At 40.1% G+C, this 24,623-nt stretch overlaps 1 protein-coding gene across 1 annotated transcript in view; it reads right to left on the bottom strand.

The window, feature by feature from the left end:
- Vwc2 (von Willebrand factor C domain containing 2) overlaps positions 1–24,623 on the bottom strand; it is a 151,074-nt gene that overhangs the window by 111,278 nt on the left and 15,173 nt on the right. The window contains exon 3 of the mRNA XM_048435424.3: positions 14,154–14,283. Coding sequence (XP_048291381.1) covers positions 14,154–14,283 — 130 coding nt within the window. The remainder of the gene's footprint in view (positions 1–14,153; positions 14,284–24,623) is intronic.

Below are 24,623 nucleotides of genomic sequence, written 5' to 3'. Positions count from 1 at the left end.
TTACATGGGAAATGTCCCTCGTAGGTTTGTACAGTCCCCTTGAATGTTTGGTCCCTGGCTGCTAGTGCTGTGTGGGGAGGTTATAGAATTTTTAGGAGGTATAGTTTTGCCAGACAAAGTATGCCATTATATGCAGGCTTTGAGAGTCCATAGCCTCTTCCCATATCCAGTTCATGTTCTCGGCTTCTTCTGTTTCCATGCCTTCCCCACCATAACAGACTGTCCCCCTGGAACCACAAGCCAACATAAACCCTTCCTTCAATAAGTTGCTTTCTGTCCTGGTGTTTATCTCACCAGCAGGCCAGTAACTAATATACTCCTCCTGTCTCAAGAAATCACCACCATTGTCAGCAGCCCTATCCAGGTATGACTCACACATCATTGTCACATGAGGGGGCCGGCTTGTTGGGGTATCGGTTCCCGCCCGGTACCCCACAGCCGGCAAGTCCCAAAGAAAATCACACGGAGTCTCCATTAGGTTATAAACTGATTGGCCCATTAGGTCAGGCTTCTTATTAGTCCTTGTAACTTATATTAATCCATTATCATTATCTATGTTAGCCACACGGCTCAGTACCTTTCTCAGCATGGCAGCTCACATGTTGCCTCTTCGGTGATCTGGGCAGGAGTGGCAGAGGGAGCTTCCTGCTTTCCAGAATATTCCTGTTCTCATTGCCCCGCCTCTACTTCCTATCTGGTTTACCCACCTACACTTCCTGCCTGGCCAATCAGCGTTTTATGTGTGGCTAATTAACCTAATTAATCAACACAGTTATTTAGTTAACTCAATTAACACACTTATCACCACCTCAGTAAATTCCCTGGGTCTACATGTAGTAAATTTTAGTTTGACAATAGCCTTGTTTTTCCAACAATCAGTTTCCTCTTTATGTAAATTTATCTCCTAACAATGTTTCAAATAAATCAAATATATGGTCTTTTAAAACTGGCTACTAAGGTTCATTCATATGGTAGCACATAGCTTTAGTTCTTTTCTTTTTATTAGTAAGTAACATGCATTTGTTTAAATATGATGCATTTGGTGCATCTGTTCACTGACAGACATTTCTGATTATTTAGTGGTCATTAAGAATGCATCTTGTAAAAGGCAAAAGATTTATATGATCTGAAAAGAGAGGCGAGAGGGGAGGATGAAAAGAGAGTTAGAAAAAAATGTATAGCTCAATAAAAACAATTTAAAAATTAATAAAAAATGTAGCTGGCATGGTGACTCAAGACAATAACTGTAGCACTTTAGAGACCAAGGAAGGCAGGTCAGAAGTTCAAGGCTAGCCTCAGCTGCCTCAGACCTTCTCTCAGAAAACAGAAAATAATCTTGTTATGAACATCTGTACACACACCTTTGTGAAGACATGTGCTTATAGTTTCCTAGGACAGAATTCTAAGAATGATTTATTGAGATGTGTGATAATTTTTTTTTTAATTTGGAAGAAAACATCAAATTGTTTCTATGGTGGTTACTATTTGGTGTGCTATCAGCCATGTTGAGGGATTTAGTTTTCTCTCATCATTTCCAATATTCATTGTTCTGCCTTCCCAAGAAAGCTGTTTTCATGTGTTTCATTTGCCCTTTTGCTTTTCCTAAAGATTAATGAGGACATTTCATGTGATTATTCACATCTGTCCATCTTCTGTAAAGTGTGCATTCAAGTCCTTGACTTATTTTTACTATGTTTTTCATTAAATTGTGTGAGTTCCTTATTGATTCTAGATATAAATATTTTATCACATATATCATACCAAACTATTTTCTCATAATCTGTGGCTTGTGCTTTAATTATTTTCAGTTGTGTGTTTTGAATTACAAAAGATTTACATTTTTATGACATTCAAGTTTTGCTTACCTTTTAAGGATTGTGATTCTTATGTTAAATCTAAGAACTCTGCCCAACCTAAAGTCATAAAGTATTCTTCTCCCACCCAAAGGGTAAATAGTTTAACTCTCTAGAAAAGTCTATGGTTCTTGAGTGTTTGTTTTGCAGATGATGTGAATTAAGGGTCTATATTCTTATCTCTTTCTTGATTTTTAATCATCCGATTATGTAATTGCCCCTGCAGGATTGGGTGGAAAGGCTATTTTTACACCAATTAAAGTATCTTATTCTCCTGGTTAATAAAAAGAATGCAAGAATTTATATCCTTTTTTCCTGGGTTTCTCAAGTATAGATTTCATGCATTATTTTTATATGCATGACATTTAAATTCAACATGTTATTTATTCTATATTTAATCTATTATTTATATATGTAGTGTGTTATATAAATTTCATATAGTCATAGTACATGTTAAATATGAAAATGTTAATTCATGTCTGCATAGACTTATATGTGTGCTAATTATAGACACTCAAGCACACACAATCTTTTTGCCAGTCATGGTGACTCAGGTTTGTAATGTCTGCGATCCCAGTACTAGTGAGCCTGGGACAATAAGATCATGATAATTTGAGGCTATTTTATATAACATAATCACTTTGAGGCCAGTCTGAGCTACACAGTAAGATCCTGCTTCAAAACATAGAAACAAATATTTTTACACCAATACTTCAGTATCCTTATAATTCTCCAATGTGTTCTGAAGTTGAATAATGACATTTTCCCAACTTTATCAGTTTTGACATTGATTTGTCCATAGTTGGTAAATTTTAGGTTTAGTTTCTCTATTTCTGCAAAAATGATTGTTGACTTGTATAAAACCTGCATTGAATTTATTATCCAATTTAGAAAGAATTATCATCTTATTAGGAGTGAAGATTTTTAATACATGAAATAGCTTTTAATTTACATTGCCTATTATTTGTTTTAGTAATACTTTGCCATTTTCAGTGCTTGTATCTTGCATTTTTAAACTATTTTTACTTTTAGGTAGTCTCTTCTTCTGGTATTAGAATAAATAAGATTATATTATTTAATTTTTCTTCTCTTTTTCTCTTTCTTTCTTTTTCTCTTTCTTTCTTTTTCTCTTTCTTTCTTTCTTTTTCTCTTTCTTTCTTTCTTTCTTTCTTTCCTTCTTTCTTTCTTTCTTTCTTTCTTTTTTTTGGCAAAGACTTTCTGTGTAGCCCAGGCTGATTTTAATCCACCACCCTCTTGTTTACTCTCCGGTGTAATATTATCAGTAAAGGCCCATTAAGGTGAGTAGTCACCTCCTAGTCAAAAGAGTGGAATCTACCTCTGTGTGGAGATAGGCCATTGTCTCTTCCCTTAAGAGTTAATCCACTTAGGGGTTCTAATCACCTAAGGAAGGAAACTGGCCCTGAGGAAAGTGATCCACCTTAAATCATGCTAAAGAGATAGGAGGACTAAATATCTCTCTAAGGACATATTGACTTTTCCTTTTCAGAGTTCCTGCCCCCTACTTTAGTCTCTTATGCAGGTCAAGCATGCACTTGGGTAAATCAGGCAACTTCTCGGAATTACTCAGAGAAATGCAAATGTTTCTTTTCCTCTTTTTAACTCTTTTTAAAACATGTTTTCCCTAACAATTGGGCTTCATTTTCTCTAAAGTTCCCCTCCCTGCCAAGTGGCTGCTTGTCTCTGTGACTTGCTTCCTTGAAGGCTTAGCTTAAGTAATGTGGCTTTTCTCTTCTCCCCCAGGCAGCTGCTGACACTCAGAGCTCGACTGCCCTGGGTTTTTTCAAACTCAAATAAAACTGCACTCAAGTTTCCATTTGAGGTTTCAAATTCCTTTATTAATAAAATCGAGAACCCCAAGGGGACCCCCATTTCCCTAGTATTGTTTGGTGATCATTTATAGATAACACTAACCCACCAAATAGGGAATTTTTTTCTGAGTTTAGTTTTTTCTAAAATACATTATTTAGTATGTAAATTGATTTACTTACTTGGCATCACTGCTTATTAGCCCTAATACGTTTGCACATGTTCCCTGAAAAGATTCACAATTAGATTCATGACCTTCTCTGTCTCTCTCTATTTCTCTCTACTACATTGAGGTTGCATTGATGAATATAAGAGATAAATAGATATCCTTGCTTGCTGTATGATCTTAAGACTCAGGAATATTGTGAGAACAATCATCTAAGTCATTAGCTGTGGATTATTCAGTTACCATTTGTCAACTTGCAAACATTCTGTTTGTAAGTATTTATTAAAAAGAATTAGCCATAATTGAATGTCGGATTTTGTCAAATAACTTTTCTGCAGCAATTGAGGTGATTTTTTTCCCTTTATCTTGCTAATGCAGTAATTCATTCACTGGTTTTTCGGATGTGAAGTCAACATTCCTTTCTTGGGCTACACCCATTTGATCTAGTACTACATTATTTTCATGGTATTGGGTTCAGAGGATCAACACATTCTTAAAGATTTTTCCATCATGTTAGTAAAGAATTTTCCTACAGTTTCTTTGGTGTATGGTACACTGCTGTAATCTTGAGAGCATGAAAATCAATGGAAAACTAAATTGGGAAGTGTTCCTTTTTGCCAACTTTCTCCCGAGTCAATTTGTGAAGAAGCGCTATTATTCTTTTAATTATATCAGGTAACTCACCAGGGAAGGCACACAGCCTGGTTTTTATTTGTAAAAGAAAAAAAAATATTTCACATATTATGATGAACCAGTCTGCCTCCATCTTAGGCATGAAAACCGTCTTAAAGTAAAGACAAACAAGGTTCATTCCTGTTTATGAGTAAACCTGCTTCTCAAGGATTGGGTTATGCCCCACATGTAACCTTAACTACCAATGGTTCTGTACTTCCTGTTCCAGGAAATGGCAACCATATATTTGTCTTAAAGCATTGCAGCCCTACCTTGGTATCAAAAGGATATTATAACCACCTGTTGTTGTGACTACCATGTTTTGACCACCTTGTTATGTTCTGTTTCTATAACCATGACTGTTTGTCTGACAAATCCTCCATCTGGAATCCCCCTACCCCTGAGCTCTAAAAACCTTATCTTTGAGGTGGGCATGACTTTAATCCCAGTACTTGGGAGGCAGAGGCAGGTGGATCTCTATGAGTCTACTACATACTACATAGTGAGTTCATACTACAGTCAGAGTTACATAGTGAGACCCTGTCCCAAGACAAAAATCTAGAAACAACCAACAAAACAAAACCACCTTATCTTCTGTACATCCAAGGATGACTTCTTGAACCCTACCATATTGGGGAGGCAGTCATAATCGTGAATAATTGTGCTTGCTTTAATTAACTTGACTATGGTTATTGGTAGTATTCTCATATCTTTGAGATTAGCATTAATTGTAATTTTTGTAATTTTTTTGAATTATTTGTCTATTTTTTCCAAGTTTTCTAACACATTGTTTCAAGGCTTTCCCTCATATTGATTTGTGATTATTGGGCAACTTGGAGGGTTGTTAGTAGCATTCATATGTCATTCTTCAAGTCTAGTGAAGGCTGTGTTAATCTTATTGTTTCAAATAAGTTTCATCGAATTAACAACTCTCTGTAATGTAATAACTCTCATACGTATTTGCATCTTTTATTTAATTAAGTTCTTGGAGTAGGAGGGCCTTCTGTCTATGTGTTACTTTTGTTGGTCAAATAAAGAAACTGCCTTGGCCTTTTGATAAGACAGCAGCTTAGATAGGCAGAGTAGACCAAACAGAATGCTGGGAAGAAGACAATGTGGCAGACGCCATGATTCTCCGGCCTGAGAAGGACATAGGTTAGAATCGTTCCAGTAAGCCATGACCTCATGGTGATACACAGATTACTAGATATGGGTTCAAGCAAGATGTGAGAGTTAGACAGGAAGAGGCTAGAACTAATGGGCCAGGCAGTGTTTAAATGAATACAGTTTCTGAGAAATTATTTTGGGTATAAAGCTAGCCAGGAGCCAGGCGGCGAGAATGCTGCCCGCCGCTCCTTTTACTACAAGTTCTGTTTACATTTTATTGGGTTTTATATTCTACATGCTTTTGTATGACCTGTTGTTCTTGTATTACTGTCCTACAGGCAGATGTTTACAGTTTATGCTACTGACCTGAGAGATGAAGTTTCTTCTAAGCACTATTGTAGTTTATAGCTGCTTCAGCAATTAAAGCATGTGCATTTCATTTTGTATCAGTTCCAGGTATGTCCTGAAATCTCTGTAATTTCTTCTTATGGTTCACAGGTGATCAACAGTTTGATTACCTAATGTTTTCAGACTCTCTAGTTTGTCTGTTTCTGTTAATTCTAAGATGATTCTGTTGAATCCTGTTGTGTTTGTGTGCTTGTGTCTGTCACGCTTTGTGGAAATTTTCTAACGGCTTAGCAATTGTTTTCACCTATGGAACACTTATCTGCAGTCAACAAAATGAAGACCTCTAATTGGGCAGTGTATTCACACCTCTTGCAGCTGGTATAAGTCTCTCATAACCTTGATAATTTTCTGTCTGGATTGTCTATTAAATATTGCTTACTGAAATTTGTAAATATAACGATTTATTCTTCTATTTATCTTTGAATTTTCCAAACTTGTGTATTTTGGGCCTTACTGATAAGAACATATATACATTTTGTTTTCTCTGTTTCCTGTGTTTGGTCTCTATTTCTGCCTAAAGACTGTTTTTAAAGTTATGTGTTCTTGTGGTTCATGCTCATTTTCTTTGTTGATTCTCTCAGTGACATAGAAATTACAAGATGTGCCTTTGATTATAACAATGAACTCTATGTTTGTACTCATTCACTTCACCTTTCAGTGGAAAACTCAATCTAAGGTCCACAGCTCCTGTTCCAAACACCTATTCTAAGAGTATAGAACTTCATTACACTGTATAGATTTTGGGTCTCGTTCATTTTGGTGTGCAATGTTTCTACTGACTTGCAAACTTTTGTATAATAAAAGTTTATAAAATTAAATAAAGAAACAAAAATATTAACTTATTTAATTCTGAGATGAGGAATTCTTTTTTCCTTTGATTTTATCTCTCTTCTATGTAAACTAAAGATGGGTACTGTAATGGGACTACAGTGTGAGGAGATAGTCATAGAAGTCTGGTATGTTGATGGGAACCTCCTTCAGCCAATGACCTTTAAGAGACTAGACCAGGTTGGGGCATGACTTAGGGTACCAAAAAGTCATGGTCCTGCCCCACTGGGTCTCTTCTTACCACGACCCACACCTGGATGTTGGACCTTGTTCCTATTTCCTTGCTGTGATCTGTGAGTTCCCTTTTATAAATAAAAACCTTAGAATACTCTATTAGAAGTTACCTTGGGATTATTTGACTCGCATTTCACCCATTTCACGTGTTCTGCATCAGTATGTAAAACGTATTGAGAAGAGACACCTCTCTGATGAGTAGAAAAGATATTAGTATTGAGAGGCTTTGGAATCTTCTGGATCTACTTCTGTCCTTTCTCTCTGCTCAGTTTTAATGCACTAGAATCATAGATACTTTCCAGACAAATGTATTGTATGCATTTTCTCACGATACATGGTGGGTGGGAGCTACATTTACCTTGTTATAGTGTTATTTGACATGCATTCTTTTAATGAAGTTTATCTTATCACCTTTTCCATATAGATGGTGATTTTAGTGCTCTGCTATTTCTCACCTGTTGAACCTCATGAAGATGCTTTTCCCTCTGAAATTATTAGTTTCAACTTCTGTATTTAAATCTCAAGTCTTGGGAATTTCATTTTTGTTTTTCTCCTCTTCCCTATATGTATATGTAGAAATAATTTTGAGTTTTTTTTTTAACTCATCTGCTATTCAGTTAGTGAAACATCATTTTTTGGAGGGATCTCAGGATTGACTGATTGCATAGTTCTGTAGAATAACCCTTATGTACACTGTGAATATGTTTTACTCTCATAGGTTATTGAAAAAGCCAATTTGGCCTATAGCAAGACATAATAAGGCTAGGCAGGAAAGTCAAACTGAAAATATAGCGGATAAGAAGGGCAGAGTCAGGAGCTGCAAGCCATCTGCCAAAAGAACAAGATATACTAAAAGACAAGTAAAGCCCTGAGACGTGACAAAATATAGATTAATAGAAGTGGATTAATTTAAGTTCTAAGAACTGGTTAGTAATAAACCTGAGCTATAGGCTGAATATTTTGTAATTAATATAAGCTTTTGTGTGTTTATTTATGATCAGGCAGTTAGGACAGAAAAGCTCCACCTCCATCTACAGCTTAGTATGTGATGTTTCCATCAATTTTCTTTCTCTATTTTGTTCTATTTGTCATCGTGAACCTTTGGGGCTACATAACAGTATGCTAAAGTCTATGATGTTGAATAAATCCTCTTAGCATTCTGTACATGCCCAGTTGTTCTTGCATGTTCATTGACTCTCAATTTCTGTTTCGCTTTTAGAAATAATATGATGATTTTAAGAAAAAAAGAGCAATTTTATTGAACTTCTATTGGGTCAGTAGAAGTAGGGTATACTTCTATTTATTTGATATGTATGATGTTATTTGAGAATGCCGTTTTGAATTCATTTTCTATGTGTTTATTATGGGTATATGGGAAAAAAATTCTTATTGATGGTATTGGGAACTGAGCCTGGGGTTCCAGGCACTGAACACAAGCATTCTGCCACTGACCTATATGTCTCTTTCCCTGGTTTTATCCTTTGTATTGAGACAAAGTTGCTAAATTTTTCAGGCTAGTCTTGTACTTTATCTTGGCCTATTGGGTGACTAGGGTTATAGGCCTAGGCCACCACGCCCAGCACATAGATGGGTGTTAAACAGTGACCTGATGAAGCTAACCTGGAAAACTATTATTGCAAACAATTCATTCTGACATTTTAAAAATTTCAGAGGTTTTATAGCTACATCTGTGGACAGTAACAGAGAGTTCTTATGAGACTGGTACCATTGCTTTGGTAAAATTGTACAAAGATGCGACTTTACGTCTTCTCCTTATGAGGGGCTCTGGATAGGAGCCCACACACCTCTGTTGTATCCCCGTCTCTCTTTCAGTCTTCACCACAGTTATATCCTGTTTTGAAATGCTCAGAAAAACAAGCAAAACTCTGCCTTATTTCCTGTCAGTGCTTCTCACATATTTTATGACAGTGCATCTAATGATTTGAAATTTCAGTGTATATCTTAAAATTTCATGTTTTACATGCTCATCCAAAAAACATCTATATTTTCTTACAAAAATAAAGCTGTAAATAACCATTATGAAATAGCAATGAGACTTTAGGAAAGAAATAAGAGTTATGCCCCATGCCTTTGTGCTTCTAGCATGCACCAGGTTCTCTTCTGCCTGCTGCTGAGTCTCTCCGAGAAGCACAGTTAACCCCCACACCTGCCATCCTTCTTGTTAGTTCTCCTCTTTGCAGCTGTACAGTGAGACCATAGTTCACATACAGAGCTGTTGTGTGACAATTGCACACTGTGTGAAAATTTATTACGATGATTGGCGTAAGGAAGAGCTGAATGGGCAATAGCTAGGCAGGAGATATAGGCGGTGCTTCAGGGCAGAGAGAGAACTCTGGGAAAAAGAAGACAGAGCAGCCAGACAGATGCTGAGAAAGCAACATGACCAAAATGGAGAGATGAGGTATGAGCTACATCACAGAATGTGGATAAAAATTAACAGGTTAATTTAAGTTATAAGAGCTAGTGGGACAAGCCTAAACTAAGGCCGAGCTTTCATAATTAATAAGCTTCTGTGTCATTTTCTTTTGCGAGCTGGCTGGTGGGACAAAGAAAGATTTGGTACATATGGCATCCAACATTTGCACACTGTGTGGAAATTTATTACTATGATTGGTGTAATAAAGAGTTGAATGACCAATAGTTAGGCAGGAGGTATAAACAGGACTTCCAAGCAGAGAGAGGAAGTATGATCAGATAATAGAGATGCTGAAGAGAATCCAACAAGACAGGGAGAGGAAACAGGTTTCCTTTTCAAGATGAAAGAGAGGTAATGCCAATAGGCAGAACATAGATTAATATAGATGGGATAATGTAAATTATCTGAGATAGTGGAACAAGCCTAAGTTAAGGCCAAGTTTTCATAATTAACAATAAATCTCCATGTTGTTATTTGGAGCTGTGGAAAAGAAAGTCCATCTACACAAAGCAGAGATGTGATCACTGGTAGAAGCTGCATGCCTGGATGATGTTGACAAACATGCCCATGATCAAGGTGCATAAAAGGCAAGGTGCATCCACCACCAGAGAAAGCTGATACAATACAGCATCCTGTTTGTATAGAAGAGGGGGGTGGGAGGAAACAGTGCCATAATGCATTCCTTTTACTGAAAGAAAAGAGCATTGAGAGATTGAGCTACATACGTCAACAAAGTGAATAGATTAAACCATACTTGATTTATGATCATTTATTTATACTCCAGACATTCTTGGTTTTAAACTTCTGCTCTTTTGATGTAAGTGACTGACAGTCAGCAACTGAATTGTAATTTCCATTCTGCCAAGAGAAGAGCTGTTTAATACTGTAGGTTAAGTCATGCCAGCACGAGGACAATGGGTAACTCTGCAGAGATCAGGGCTAAACCTCACCGCTTCAACCCAGCTAAGTCTACCCAGATATTTAATTTCATATACAGCATCCACTGCTGATATCCTATAATTAACTACATATAAGAAATAATCTTTTCTTACAAAACCGTCATTTTTGTGTGTGGGAGGCAGGGCTGGACCACTGTAAATTATCCATTAACTTCCGTCAGTTATCAGAGCATTCGTCTCTGACAGACACAGATTTCATTTTCAAGCAAGCATTTTTCAGTCAGATTTGACACCCTGTCAAGGTCAGAATGTCTTAAAATGGAGACTTCAAAGATAAGAACTCTCTGATGAATAAGGCAAAGTCTCATCAGAGGTATACAGTTAGACACCTTTTAGTGTATTTATACTTGTAGTCCTTGAAATAAGAAGTTGTTGCTTTTTAGTTTAATTGACTCAAATGTCTTAATATGAAACTTTTCACAAATAAATCTAGTTTATAAAAATATCATCATACTTCTAGAAGTTTTGAATTAGTCAAAAACCATGTCTTGACTTTATCTCTATTGCCCCTGAAAGCACACAGGTAAACAAGCAATAGGTGAATATTTAAAGTATACTATCAGGGCAGCCACCAAGAGGACGTTTCCCAGGCTGTCACTTCAATAGTGGAGGTAAATCTCTGTATTTACCTTATTTTATACCTCTTATTTTTAAAATACCTGTTGTCCACCCAAACAAGATTATATCTAAAATTATAAAAGATTGAATGCAGAAAGAGATAAATGACACTGAATATTTGTGGTTTTAAAGTTTTAGTTTTATTTTTGATCGTGTGCTTGTGAGTACTGGTGCGTAAGAAGTCAGAGGTATTGGATTCTCCTGGAGCTGGAGTTTCAGGAATCCACCTAAAGTGATCTTGGGAGTCAAACTGGGATCTCACTGTGGAAGAGTAGCACATGCTCATAACTGTTAAGTCACCTCTTAAGCCTAGATATTTGCAGATTTTAGCATATCAACACATGGCATTCAAATATCTTTTAAAGGTGTTTGAAAGATTCTGTCCCTTACCTGGGATAAATCCTATGGGAAAAACAAACCATAAAGAAATCTTTCTCTAATCTGATAGCTCCCTATTGGTGGTGGGAGGAAGGGAGGCTACTCTTGGGCAAATGACCACAGTGCCGATGCTATGGGGCCATGCATTTGTCGAGGTGTATTTTTGGGGGTGGGGACTGAGCAAGACAGACAACGAAAAACATGAACCAAACAAAGCAGAACATCAACAGCAGGCCAACGTAGGGAGAGCAGCTAGCTGCTCACTGGACATTCATGTCAACCCCAATGGTCTGGATGTCTATTTTCACTCCCTGTGGAAAATACACAGGGATTGAAATTCTGACTTCCCCTTTATTGAAGCTATGCCAGGTAGGATTCCAAGGTTAGCTAATGCCAACACATTATGACCCATTGTAACTAACAAGAGAAACACTGAGAATCTCTGGTACTTTGTTTACCACGTGTCTGAGGTGTCAGTGTTGGAGCCACTTCACTGACTCATCAGGCTGGAGAAAGGTCGTTGTTCTTCAGCCTCTCTCCCAGCAGGGAGCTGAAGCCCTGCCAGCCAGCTTGGCTGCCATCTCCTCACCATCTGAAGTCCTGACTGCAGCTCTTGGCCTTGCTGGTGTCATACCACACACCGTCTCCAGTGATCATCTGCTAGCCTTGCCACCTGCTTCTGTTTCTTCTTCAGTCTCTTATTGTTGATTTACACTAGTAAATTAAGTTATTTCAATTCCCCACACACTACTTCAGTGTTGAGACATTTTTTTTTAGTTTATGGTTTTACATTTTAAATTAAGATGTAATAGTTACTTCTTAACTTCCTCCTTCCTTAATGTCACTTCCCTCTTTCCCTTTCTTTCCTCCAGTCCTCCCCAACGTACCTCCTTTCAACTCATCCCATGTTCCCCCATCCTCAAAGTTATAGCCTTTTTGTCTTTGGTAAATATATATAAATGTGTATATATAGTACAAGTTACACACATATATATGCAACTTGTACAATGTTCATATATCTATATGTAAGGACAAATATCTATATCTTTATCTATATCTATGGCACTGAGTCCATTTTTGCCCTTTGTTCATACATGGTTTCGGGTCAGCATTAGAAAATCAGGGGCCTCATCCCTTGGAGATTCTAGTTCTTCTTCTTCCAAAGGTCTTTAGTTTCCTGTAGTTCTGTTTTACATTCTTTCTTAAATGAACATACTTGAGGGGATTTAGAAATGGATTAAAAGGACTGACTGCTCCTCCAGAGGACCTGGGTTCAATTCCCAACCCCCACATGACAGCTCATATTTATCTGTGACTCCAGTTCCAGGGAACCTGACACCTTCTTCTGACCTCTGATGGTAACACACATGCGCACAAACATATGTACATGCAGGTACAATGTCCATACAAAGACAAAAACACTCTCAACCTTCCCTATCATCTCCATTTTCATGAAACGGGATCCCACATCATGGTGTCTTCATAAACACACCACCAGCTCCACACAGAACATTCTAACCTTTTCCCTTGCCCTCTGTCCATTTGCCATCAGGACTGGACATACCATCCTCCACAGTTACTCATTCCTAACACAGTGACCTTGCCACTGGAAAGAAACTTCCTTTCCTCTTCAACTTATACATGTCAAGAATTTCACAATGTGTCCTAAGGAAGTTTAGGTATGTGCATATATCTGGCCAAAGTTTTAATGACGTCCCAAGACTGTCAAAATTGAAACATAACTGATATTCCTATATAATCATGAATGCAGATCTCACCTGCTGTTTCTAAAGCCTGTATCATAGAGCCATCAAGCGTTTTTCCAGAAGCACACGTTTACAGACATCACAAATTAGCCCTGCAATACTCACATTTACACCCTAGACATGTAAGATAAGCCACAAATCAACATACTTGAGAAAACCCAATCTCTCCAATTAGGGGCAATACTGAGATACAGAACCACTGGTCAGATCTCTATCTCGGTTCTCTTCAAAGCTGTTTTCTATATCTTCAATAATCATCTAACTAAGTTGTAATCCCCGGCCTATTCTGGTGAGGATGCACCTTCGTTAAACACCCTGTGGGAAAGTTACACCCATATGGCCCTAATAGCTTCAGGTACAAAAGTAATACTTCCTATTAAGTTAGGCAGGCAGTCTTCCTTGAGAAAGGCTTCCAGCTGCTTCCTTTCATAAAGCGGGTCTGGTGTTTGCTGTACCAAGGATGCTCCCCAAGAAAAAGAGAGACCTCTCTTCTTGTCTAATTTGCTTTTGAAAAATATTCAATTATGTTTCTACTTTAATTCTCTTAGTAATGAAAAGAAAATGAGGAAAAACAAACATGTTTGATTTGTCTTGGAAACAGAAACAGCTTTGCAAGAACAAACAAAGTTAAATTAAAATAAGAAATTCTCCTCCGTGGTAGAATTGAATATTTCCCTCCAAATTTCATACCATCTATAAAACACAAAGCAGACACCAGTGAGACAGAACGCCTTGATTCACAGTAAGTATCACCTGCACCTACCCCTGACCCACTGGTGGTCTATATGGCAAGGCACAGACATGTCTACAAAAAACCATGCATGCCCACATAGTTCACCAAGAGAAGCAGAGCATGGCTGGGACTGCGGGCCACACTGTCCCAACGGGTGTTGCACCTACCGTTTTTGCAGATGGGGCAGCACTGATCAGGCTCGTACACGGGGTCCACACATTCCGTCTGGGGACACGCCGACACTGTGCACAGCACTTCACCATTGGCTTCACAGCGACACCGCTCACACGGAGACACCTGAGACACAAGCCCATGATCAGGGTCACACCTCCCACAGTCCTTACCCTATAATGTCGTAGCTTTAATTTTAGGTAGGAAGATTCCCAGGTGTTTCAGGAATGACATGTTTAAGTGGCTAGGCACAGTGTTTTTTTTTTCAAAGGTGAACACAAGCTCCTGGTGTTGCCTTAGGCACAAACAAAGGCACTCACTGGGGCTACTCAGCCTCTCAGCTCTGGTCAGGGCAGCTCTCACTGAAGGGACTTCTTTAAAAGCATCCTTCTGAACAAATATTTCTGTTACTTCCCAAATCAAATTACTACCGATTTCTTGCTCAACAAAGCTTTACTTTCCATAGCTCTGTCAACTCTGCACTTAATCTAACGTGGGTTGTTCCCAATATTTCTCAGAACGGGGCGGGGGCAGAAAGAAAGGAAAGATTAAGACTTTCCTCTGAGGCCAGGAACCCCTTGCTAGAAACTGCATGACCCTGATGTCCCAGAGGCCTTATAACCACACTAAGTGCCCTCCTGATATGGATGACCCTGTTTAGTGGGAAGGAACCCGAGATTTAGAGGAATTAGGCATTTTGCCTTTACCAGATCTTCTAAGGAATCAAGCCAATATGCCACAGCGGGTTCTTGACTATGGGTCCATGCTGACTTCCCCTTCTCCAGTGCTTTACAGGGTCACCCCTTCATGTCATCAGTGCTGCCATGTTCCTCTGGGAACCAAAGCTTTGAGAGGTGTTAGGTCTCTGTCTGCCTGTCTGTCTGTCTCTGTCTCTTCATCTCTCTGCCCCCTGCCCCACCCTTGTGTGATGTGCAATTCCCCTCTATATGCTATGATTACCACTGATTAATAAAGAAACTGCTTTGGGCCTATAGCTGGGCAGAATAGAGCTAGGAGGGAAAAACTAAAGTGAATGCTGGGAGAAAGAAGGCAGAGTCAGTAAGAATCCATGTAGCCACCATACCACCACCAGGGACAGATGAGCTAGAACCTTGCTGGTAAGACATAGCCATGTGGCAATACACAGATGAATAGAATTGGTTAATTCAAGATTTAAGAGTTATCTAGAAATATGCATAAGCTAATAGGCTAAGCAGTGAATTAATTAATACAGTTTCTGAGTGATTATTTCAGGTCTCAGAAGCTGGAAACAAACAAGCGGCCTCTGCTAACACCCCTCCCCCCTCTCTCCTTCTCTCTCACAAGGAGACAGAGAAGGAGAGAGAGAGAAAGAGAGAGAGAGAGAGAGAGAGAGAGAGAGAGAGAAACATTTCACAATAGCCCAGAATAAAATGTTGACCTATTTTGCCAGTTAAAACCAAGTTTATCCCAATATAAATGCACAGTTTTAAGAAGTATTTTTGGCACAATATAGTGGGGGATTTTGCAGTGTGAGCTTTTGTTGTTGCTGCTGCTTTCCTCAGTTTTTCCTGATTATAGCAATGCAACTCTATCTCAAGAGCAGATGTACATAGCAAGCAACATGAGGCAAATATTCTAAGTTTTAGAAGCAAAGACCTTGAGTTAGTTGCAAGAGAAGCAGTCAAGTGCATGTCAGATCCCTTTAACTGGAAGGACTTCAGGCAGAAGCCAAGGAGCCCAGATGGCATGGATTAGAGATGCAGAGCTGTGCTTCCCGAGGGAGCAGAAGTCAACCCCACTTAGGGCAACAGAACCAGCAATGGGCAGGGAGGTCACAGATCTGCATTTGTCCTTAGCAAGCTGCTCCATAGCTGGGAACCCACCCTTCACCCTGGTCGTGCTCTAGGTAGAAAGGATAAAGCTCAACATGTGGTAGATTTAAAGGAGACAAAACGGGCCCAATGTCATGTCCGAGGCAAAATGTGCACTTGAAAATCAGTATGTCTGCAGGTGGCCTTTGGTGAGTCCATTCTTCCACACAAGGTCACAACCTAACCTAGAAATGAAGTCTCCTATCTGTAGCCAGACCTAAAACCACATGAGGGCTTCAGAGTACAACTTCAGAATACAAATGTGTAGATACACATTTGATCTGTTATTTTCTCAAAAGTCTCATGATTTCTCTAAAATTTGATGGCAGGTTTTACTCTAATTAAGTACAAAGAAGTCTGGCTCAGCTCTATGGGGATTTGTTCATTTCTCAAAAATCAGAATGGATAGTCCATCAGGGTTACCATGAGGGTGTCTTTCTCCAATCTTCCTTCTACCACCCAGATCTCCTATCATCAGCTCCTCCATTGGGGCTGTCTTCACTCCAATCCCATGCTCAGGCCACCCTAGCTCCTACAAAGAGACAGGGGTGAGAGGAAATTTCAATCTGTTGGCTCCCTAGGGCTCCCTGTGCTCTGCTGGTTCTTCAGCAGGCCACAGGCCCCTAGTTCCTAAGATAGCAGTCTCTCATGTGTACTAATGGGGTTCGCACCTTGCCCAGGACCTAGCTTCATTCCAGAACTGCCTGCCCAGTGCTCATGTTTCTGTCTCTTGCAAGGCAATACAGTCAGACACTTCTTTCCAAATCACACACCTTCCTGACCACCTGGTTTCCATACTCCTCTGAGATCACCTGTCAGGCCCTCTTGCCACTCCCTGTGTTGATTCCTGGTCATAGATTAAGTTAAAACCAGTTAACCAGACGTGTCTTGGACGAATGCTACCTCCTGACTGCCGAGTGCAGTGCTGCTTACCATTCGAGTGTCTTGGCTTTCACTTTTCTACTCTTCACTTGTGCAGACCTCTGCCCCTTTTAAATTTCATGCTGAATCTGCTGCTGCTGACTTTAGACCCAGCTGAGATGTGTCCGTCAAAGCATGGATAGAGCTGGGGTCTTTCCTCCAGTAAACTATCACTTACCTTCATCCCGCCAGCGGCTGTATGGGCCTCTTACAGCACATGAAATGTTGCTAAGTTTAAACATAAAATTAATAAAACAAGACAAAGAAAATGGGAGCAAAACGAAACAAAATAGAAAACCCAGGGTTCATGGGATCTCGGGAATCAACCAAAGAAGTTGTCGCCAGGCTCAACCTCAGCATAGCACATTTAAAAAGTGGCCCCTGTGAGTCTGATGGGGACCCAGAGGGACTCAGCTAGATCTTTTCACAGTTATGGCTCTGATCCAGAGTGACCATCTACCATTGTAAAACCAACTCTGTTCAGCAGCCCCAGGAACAGCAGCAAACTAGAAGTGATCCCAATACATCTCAATAAGAATAGTATGGCTTTTCCCGAGTGGAAGTGAGAATGAAGACATTTTCTGTTCATGCCATGAATCCAGCTGCAATTTCAAAAGTGTGAACTTCTTCTGCCACCTTTTGTGAGGGTGAGGATAATATTGTGTGTGTGTGTGTGTGTGTGTGTGTGTGTGTGTGTGTGTGTGTGTGTTTTGAGTGATGACCAACTAGTGTAGCTGGACCAGGCCTCTCCTGGAAGATCTCTAATTTCACACGGCTGATCTTTGTCCCTTGCCCACATGATTTCCTTGTTACCTAATATGTGCTATGCTTGCAAGCAGCAGCTCCTCACAGGAAATCTAAGAAACATGCCCTAAACCCAAAGCAGAATATTTTCAGTGAAACAACTCTGACTACATAGACTACAGCACAGACAAGAAAGTGCAAATAAATACAGTAACTAAATGGTAATAAAAGCAGATCAGTCATAATTGGGGGTGCCCTCATAGCACTCAATAGTTATGTGTGTACTCCTGTCACACGCCCAGCAGCAGCAGGGGCAACAAGCCCTGAGGCTGTATCTTTTGATTAAATAGAAGTGGGTGTGGTGGTTTGAAAGAAAATGGTCCCCAAAGGGAGTGACACTATTACGAGGTGCGGCCTTGTTGAAGGAAGTGTGTCATTGTGGGGGTGGGCTCTGAGGTCTTTTTCTGCTCAAGTTTCTCTCAGTATGACACTGAGACAACTTTCTGTTTGCTGTGAAATATCAGTTGAGGATGTATTGCATTTGTTTATTCTGTGGAACATTTGTTTAAAGATGCAAAGATGCATGTATTCTTTTATGCTGCATTTGTTTAACTCTGTGAAGCTGTGTTGCTTTGCCTGTCTAAAACATCTGATTGGTCTAATAAAGAGCTGAACGGCCAATAGCTAGTCAGGAGAGGGATATGCAGGGCTGCCAGGCAGAGAGAATAAATAGGAGAAAAAGAAAGACAGGAGTTAAAAAAAGGAGGAGAGAGGACATTAGGGGCCAGTCACCCAGCTACACAGTAAGAAGGAAAAAAATATATAGAATAGATAAAGATAAAAGCCTAGAGGCAAAAGGTAGACAGGATAATTTAAGAAAAGCTGGCTAGAAATAAGCTAAGCTAATCCTGGACATTCAGGAATAAGAATAAGTCTCCATGTGATTATTCAGGAGCGGTGTGGTGGCTTCCCCAAAGAGTAAAGAGCACAAACAACAACAAAAAACCCAACAACACCTGTTGTTTGCAAGATGTAGGACTTCCAGCTACTTCTCCAGTACCATGTCTACCTGCATGGCACCATGTCCCACCATAATGGTAATGGACTGAACCTCTGAACTGTAAGCATCAATTTAATGTTTTCCTTTATAAGAGTTGCCATGACCATGGTTCTATTACTTCACAGCAATAGAAGCCCTAACTAGGACAAAGGGCAATTGTAGCAACTTTATGAAATTAGCCTCAAGTATAAAATGAAGACCACACGACTGAACACTGTGCCTTTACACATAAACTAGCTGTCTCCCACATGACCTAAACACTTCCTGCAAAATCTTACCTTTTAAAGAGTCTATCCATCACCTGGATGAGGATCGATTCTCAAATGTGTGTACCTCCACAAGATGGCAAGTTGTTTACATTTTACATTAATGAATTTGGGTGTAATTAGGTATCTATCTGAATGAAGCTTTGCCTTCGTCAGTTTGTAACTGAAATTCTAATTACTAATACCACAAAAGGGACCACAGAAAGCTTCTTAAATTTAAATCTTGTTCTTGCTATGACTCTAGTTTCTTTCCTGTGGAAAATGAGAAATCTTTTTTTTCTACCCTCCCCCATTCTCTTTGGAGATAAGGTCTCACTATGTAGCCCTGGCTGTCTTGGAACTCACTGTGTAGATCAGGCTGACCTCGAGCTTACAGAGACCCATCTGCCTCTGAGTGCTGGGATCAAAGACATGCACTACCATGCCTAACTAGAAAACAGATCTTTCCAGTCACTTCCTCCTGCTCCTTCCTGTCTACACCACCACAACATTCTCTCCTCACACCACAATTGTCCTCTGCTCAGGAATACGGTACTCCTTTCTTAATCCAATACGAATGCATCTCCCTGTTCTATGCTGCGAGAAAGGGGCATTGTCATAGAAGAGTGTTAAGAGTTGTGTGTTTCAACAACCCTGGTGTAATTAGTTTCCTCTATTATATTTCTCGTTCAGAGACTGTCACTGAGAACTTCTGGAGTGGGTACCATGAAATCGCATCGTGGCAAAAGGGAACACTTTATGCCCAGGGACCAATTCTGTGCTAAATGCAGATGCTAACTGAACAATAGACAAATGGGAAGGATGAAAATCCCAGAATGATTTCCCTAATGATTGTAATGCTTTGGTTAATGGGATTAATTTAAATTGAGAGAAGTATGAGTTAATAGACTTCAGCTTAGATCTTTCTCCACTAAAACTTCTCAGCGTAGAATAAAGCCCCACGTCACCATTTATTTGATCAGTTTACCCATTTGTCTTTCTAAACTCCAGAGTGTTCATTCTGCAATTACCCAAAACAAGGTTATCATGAAACAAAGAGATATAAATTCCCCATTCTTTCCCAATCATTTCTTCTCTGAAACTATTTTATTTAGATTTCTGACTGTGAAGCAGAGGAGACCAAATGGAGAAGAAGACAAAGTTTGGTACACAGATCCATATGCAAAGAATGCTGCACATAATAGGCTGGATGAACATAACTATAGTGGAAATACACAATAGCAGGTCAGAGTCAGCATGCAGAGAGGAAGAAGATACAGACCCACCGGGGAATGAGATCTATGGTGAAGGGCTTTCTCCACTCCTGGTCCTTACACAGTAATACAAGATCAGCCTAGATCTACACTAACCAACGACAATGCATTCAATATTACTGCCTTGCCCTGCAGAAATTCACACACTACATTACAAGGCTCAAAGACAATGCAGTTAACCTCATTTGTTTTATCATTGCTGTGTGTCCATGTCCATTACTGTGAACAGAAAACTCAGTTGATAGAGTATTGGAGGGTGAGCCACAGGGAGTCACTATTAGAAGGTGATGAACTTCTGGAGGTGGGTCTTGCGATGCCCTTGGAACCATTTGTGACACACGGAACCACAGTCTCTTCCTCACTCTCGTTTACTCTATGTCCCTGAAGTGAATAGCTTTGCTCTCTGTCCCTTGCTCATGTGATTATGCAATGCCTTATCTTAGGCTCAAAAGCATCAGGGGCTGAAATCTCTGAAAGTGTAAACTTAAAGAACCCCTCTTCTCCCGCCACCCAAGTACTAACCAGCCCAGCCCTGCTTAGCTTCTGAGATCAGATGCCTTTGGGCACATTCAGGGTTGCATGGCCATAAACAACACCCTTTCCCTTTATAAGTGAATTGCCTTGGGTATGTTGTTACAATAACAAACATTAAGTAATAGAATGGCAGTTTTTAGCTCATTGATTGCTGTTGGAGATGAGATGAATGAAAACACACAAAGCTTAATAGATTGTGGTTGTTGCAGCTGACACAATCATGATGGAACTATATTCAGGTAAAAGTATCCAGAGTATGCAAGAAATTCTAATCAACTGTGAATTATGTTTACAAATTGAAAGGAAAACCCATCAAAACCGATGGCATGGCAAAGACAGTCTGAATGGTCAATTGATGTATGAAAGATATAATATACCATCTGATCAAAAATCTGGGAAGCTCACATCAAATGAGAACATATTTGAGGGCACCACACTCACATAGTGAGAATGTAGAAGGTATCAAATTGAACAAACAAGAATTACTATCTCTTCTGGCTTGGAAATGGAAATTAGGGCTTTGGGTCATGCTATACTGGAGGCAACCAGGGAGGGTTAGAAGTGAGAGAAATTCTCCCAGGTTTTGCTTCTGCCTCCCTCCCATTCTTTGGGGGCAAGGGAGATCAAGGACACTCTGCAGCTAATTCCAAAGGACTCTTTGAACTTCTCTCCCTGGCTGTCAGCTTGCCTACAAGATGAGGGAATTTGGGACTTTCTTTCATAAGCTTGCAGGATCTACTCGATAGATAGGCTCTGCAGTTGTTCCAATTAGAAAGGCATAGCCACCCCTTGGGTCTACCAGCAAAATGCCTTCCATCTGTGTATTCAGCCAAGCCCAAGAGGGTGACCTTGTGGCACCAGCTCAGTTGAGGCTAGAACCTTAGCCATTAATAATATAGAACTGAGAAAAGAGATGTCTGTTAATAAGAGACCCGATAAGCCCTGTGTCATAGTACTCATAAGAAATACGGGACACAGCAAAAATATAGGAATCATTACATATGAAACAAATATGTGACCTCAAAAATACTGCCAGGAACAAAGTGACAAAAAAACAGATATGGCATCTCATGACACGTGCATGTAAGCACCAACCCTTGAGAGCTCATGCAAGGAAAGACATGGTTCATAGGCGTGTGCTCAAGGAGAAAATGAGAAAGTCAACACAGGAGGCTAATTTACATATCTTCTTGTGGCAGTGAAGGGAGAGGAAGGACCAAGAAAGGAAGGGGAAGGAGGTTTATCTGTATCCTCTCATCTCATTAGAAAATGGGGATCAGAAACAAATATGTTAAAATGTGGCACATGAGAGGAACATGAGATACCCACACAACTACCCTCTGCTTATGCTTGTTGGCTAAATTTTATATGTGATCTTTAAAAAATACACTTGTTTTATGTCACAACATAAAAATACATTTACTGTATACTTAACAGTATACTGAAATAGGGATGCTCCGCAAACTGGATAGGAGGAGCACACTTGCCATGTCAGTGCTCAGAACAGGATAACTGCAGGTTCTGAGTTAGCCTGGGCTACAGAGCAAGACCCAGCCTCAAAACAAATACAAAAACAAGCCAGTAAATAATGCCTCCAGATCTCTAGGGGTGGGGATGACGCTGACACTGAGGTCTGTTTTCCCAGCTTGTATAAGGCTCTTCTGGGCCCTGGCATCGCCATCCCAGATGAATAACATAGGCAGAAGAATCTCATGGACTCATGCCCCTGGAACCAGAGGAAAAGGCTATGCAGTAATCTATAGATCAGCTTCTTGTAGATGCCCAAGGAGAATTACAAAATGGTATGTGGTGGTGGGGATGTCTCTGGCCACAAGGAAGATTTTCCCGATTTTCACCAAGCAAGAACAAGTGAGGGTCAGGACAGAAAGCCAAGGATACCAGGTGATGGTGGTAGAGGGTGGAGGTTTTGTCTATATTGTGATTGCACAGTGATTTGGGATGGGAAACTAAGGCTGGTCACTGACCTGGGTATCAGTGCCACATCTGAAAGATGGACATGAAACATCACTCACAATATGCTTAGGCAGTAATATACGTTGTGATGGGGTATAGACTACAGTTCGAGAAGGTTAGTGTTTTCTTCTCTTACTATTCACATGGGATTTTCCTTTAACTATAGAAACCCAAATCTACACATACTGAAGTTTTTTCTATAAAATGGAGTCTTATTTACATGAGGTGTATGTAGATCCTTCTGTACATTTAAACTGATCTCTAGGTGACTTATAATCTCTATTTGTACCAAATTTTTTTACAAATAGTTGTCTGGCTACATTATTTAGAGGTTGAGAACAAGAAATTCAGGTGCAAATCTTTTAAGTATTTTCAGTCCGCACTAGATCACAGTGCTAAGTCCGTACATAGGATGCTGGGTAAACTCTGAAATATTGCCCCCACCAGATTTTCTTCTCACCTCTCCATCCAGTCCTGTATTCTCACAGAGAACCCAAAAACTTATTTTTCCAAAGACCAAAACCACCCTGAACAACTAATAACACCTAATAGAATGTTTATGCTTGATTTGTGGGTATTACCAGGGAGAGACTTTCTTGAGAGGAAGTGATCATACCCAGTGCATCTGGAGCGGGACTTCCAGATGTCAGGACTCAAGAGTCTGAAGGGTGAGCTCTAGTGCAGAAAGAATGAAAATGTAACTTTCAGAATACATCGCAAGAAGTCTAATCATCTTCAGTGCTGGGAATAAAACCTAAGGGAGGGAGAGGGAGGAGGACTGAGTCAAAACCTAAGATTCTAGCTGAAGTCCACCAGGTCGTGGTGGAAGGGACAGTCAGAAGGGTCCTAGGATAGGGGACAGGTCTCTGAGAATGGGGAGCTGACATTGTTATTCTTTTGCTGCGGTCACTTTAAGAACTAACCACGCCCACCCCAGCCACTTCTGACCTCCCCCGTTGCCATCTTTCTCTCTCTTGTGTTTGTCTCGTGTCGTGTGCACACGTTTCTCTCTGTCTCTGTGTCTTTATGTCTTTATATTTGTCTATCTCTGTCTCTCTGTTTCTCTATTTCTTTTTAAGTAATAAATGTTTACCCTTATGCTTATTTACTATGTCCTGTGAGCCTTTTATCCTCCGTAACCGACCGCCTGACTCCCCTGGCCGCATGGCGCTGCCACCCTGGAGATCTTGCAGGGACCCACAGCCATCCTTGTCGGACTAGAAGCTGCTCCGCGAGCCGCCCGGGGCATCCCATCATCATATTCTGTTTTAAAAAACAATAGACATTCACTAGCCTGGATGGATTTCGAAGGCCCCAGGTGCTCTGGGAAAAAGCTGGCCTCCACTATAGTACTGAATCTCACGTGTCTAGGAGTCATTCAGGTGTTCGGACAGGTAACAGGCACCTAGGACACAGGACAGAGCAGGGACCTCTGGTGGCCAGGGATCTTGAAGGATCTGGAACATGACAGCTGTCAAGAGTAAAGACTCTAATACCATTGGAGGCTACAAAGAGGCTGGCAATCATTTACAGACATGGGAGCCAGGGTTCAGCTCCCAAGAAAACACAGGACCTTTAGCACCTGATACAGTTGGCTGGATTCTGCAACAAGAAACCAGGCAAAAAGCCAGAAGGTGGCAAGGATAAGGTGCCCTTCCCAACAATCTGATGCTACAGGAGTCCTTCCTCTCTAGGGTTAAATGAAACCTGACTTTACCATCATGGGGAAAACCACTGGATCATTGGGTAATTCCCAAAGTAATGGGATTTGTGAGCATCTCAAAGACCAGAACGTTCCAAAAGAAGCTCAAGTGAAAACTGACAAGGACAACAATTTCCAGCCATCTTCTGATCGTCAGGA

This window comes from Myodes glareolus, chromosome 8, assembly GCF_982192425.1.
Source record: "Myodes glareolus chromosome 8, mMyoGla1.1, whole genome shotgun sequence".
In the NCBI taxonomy this organism is placed as follows: domain Eukaryota; kingdom Metazoa; phylum Chordata; class Mammalia; order Rodentia; family Cricetidae; genus Myodes; species Myodes glareolus.
Note: the sequence above shows the minus strand (reverse complement) of the source record. Positions and strands in the feature narration are given on the sequence as shown.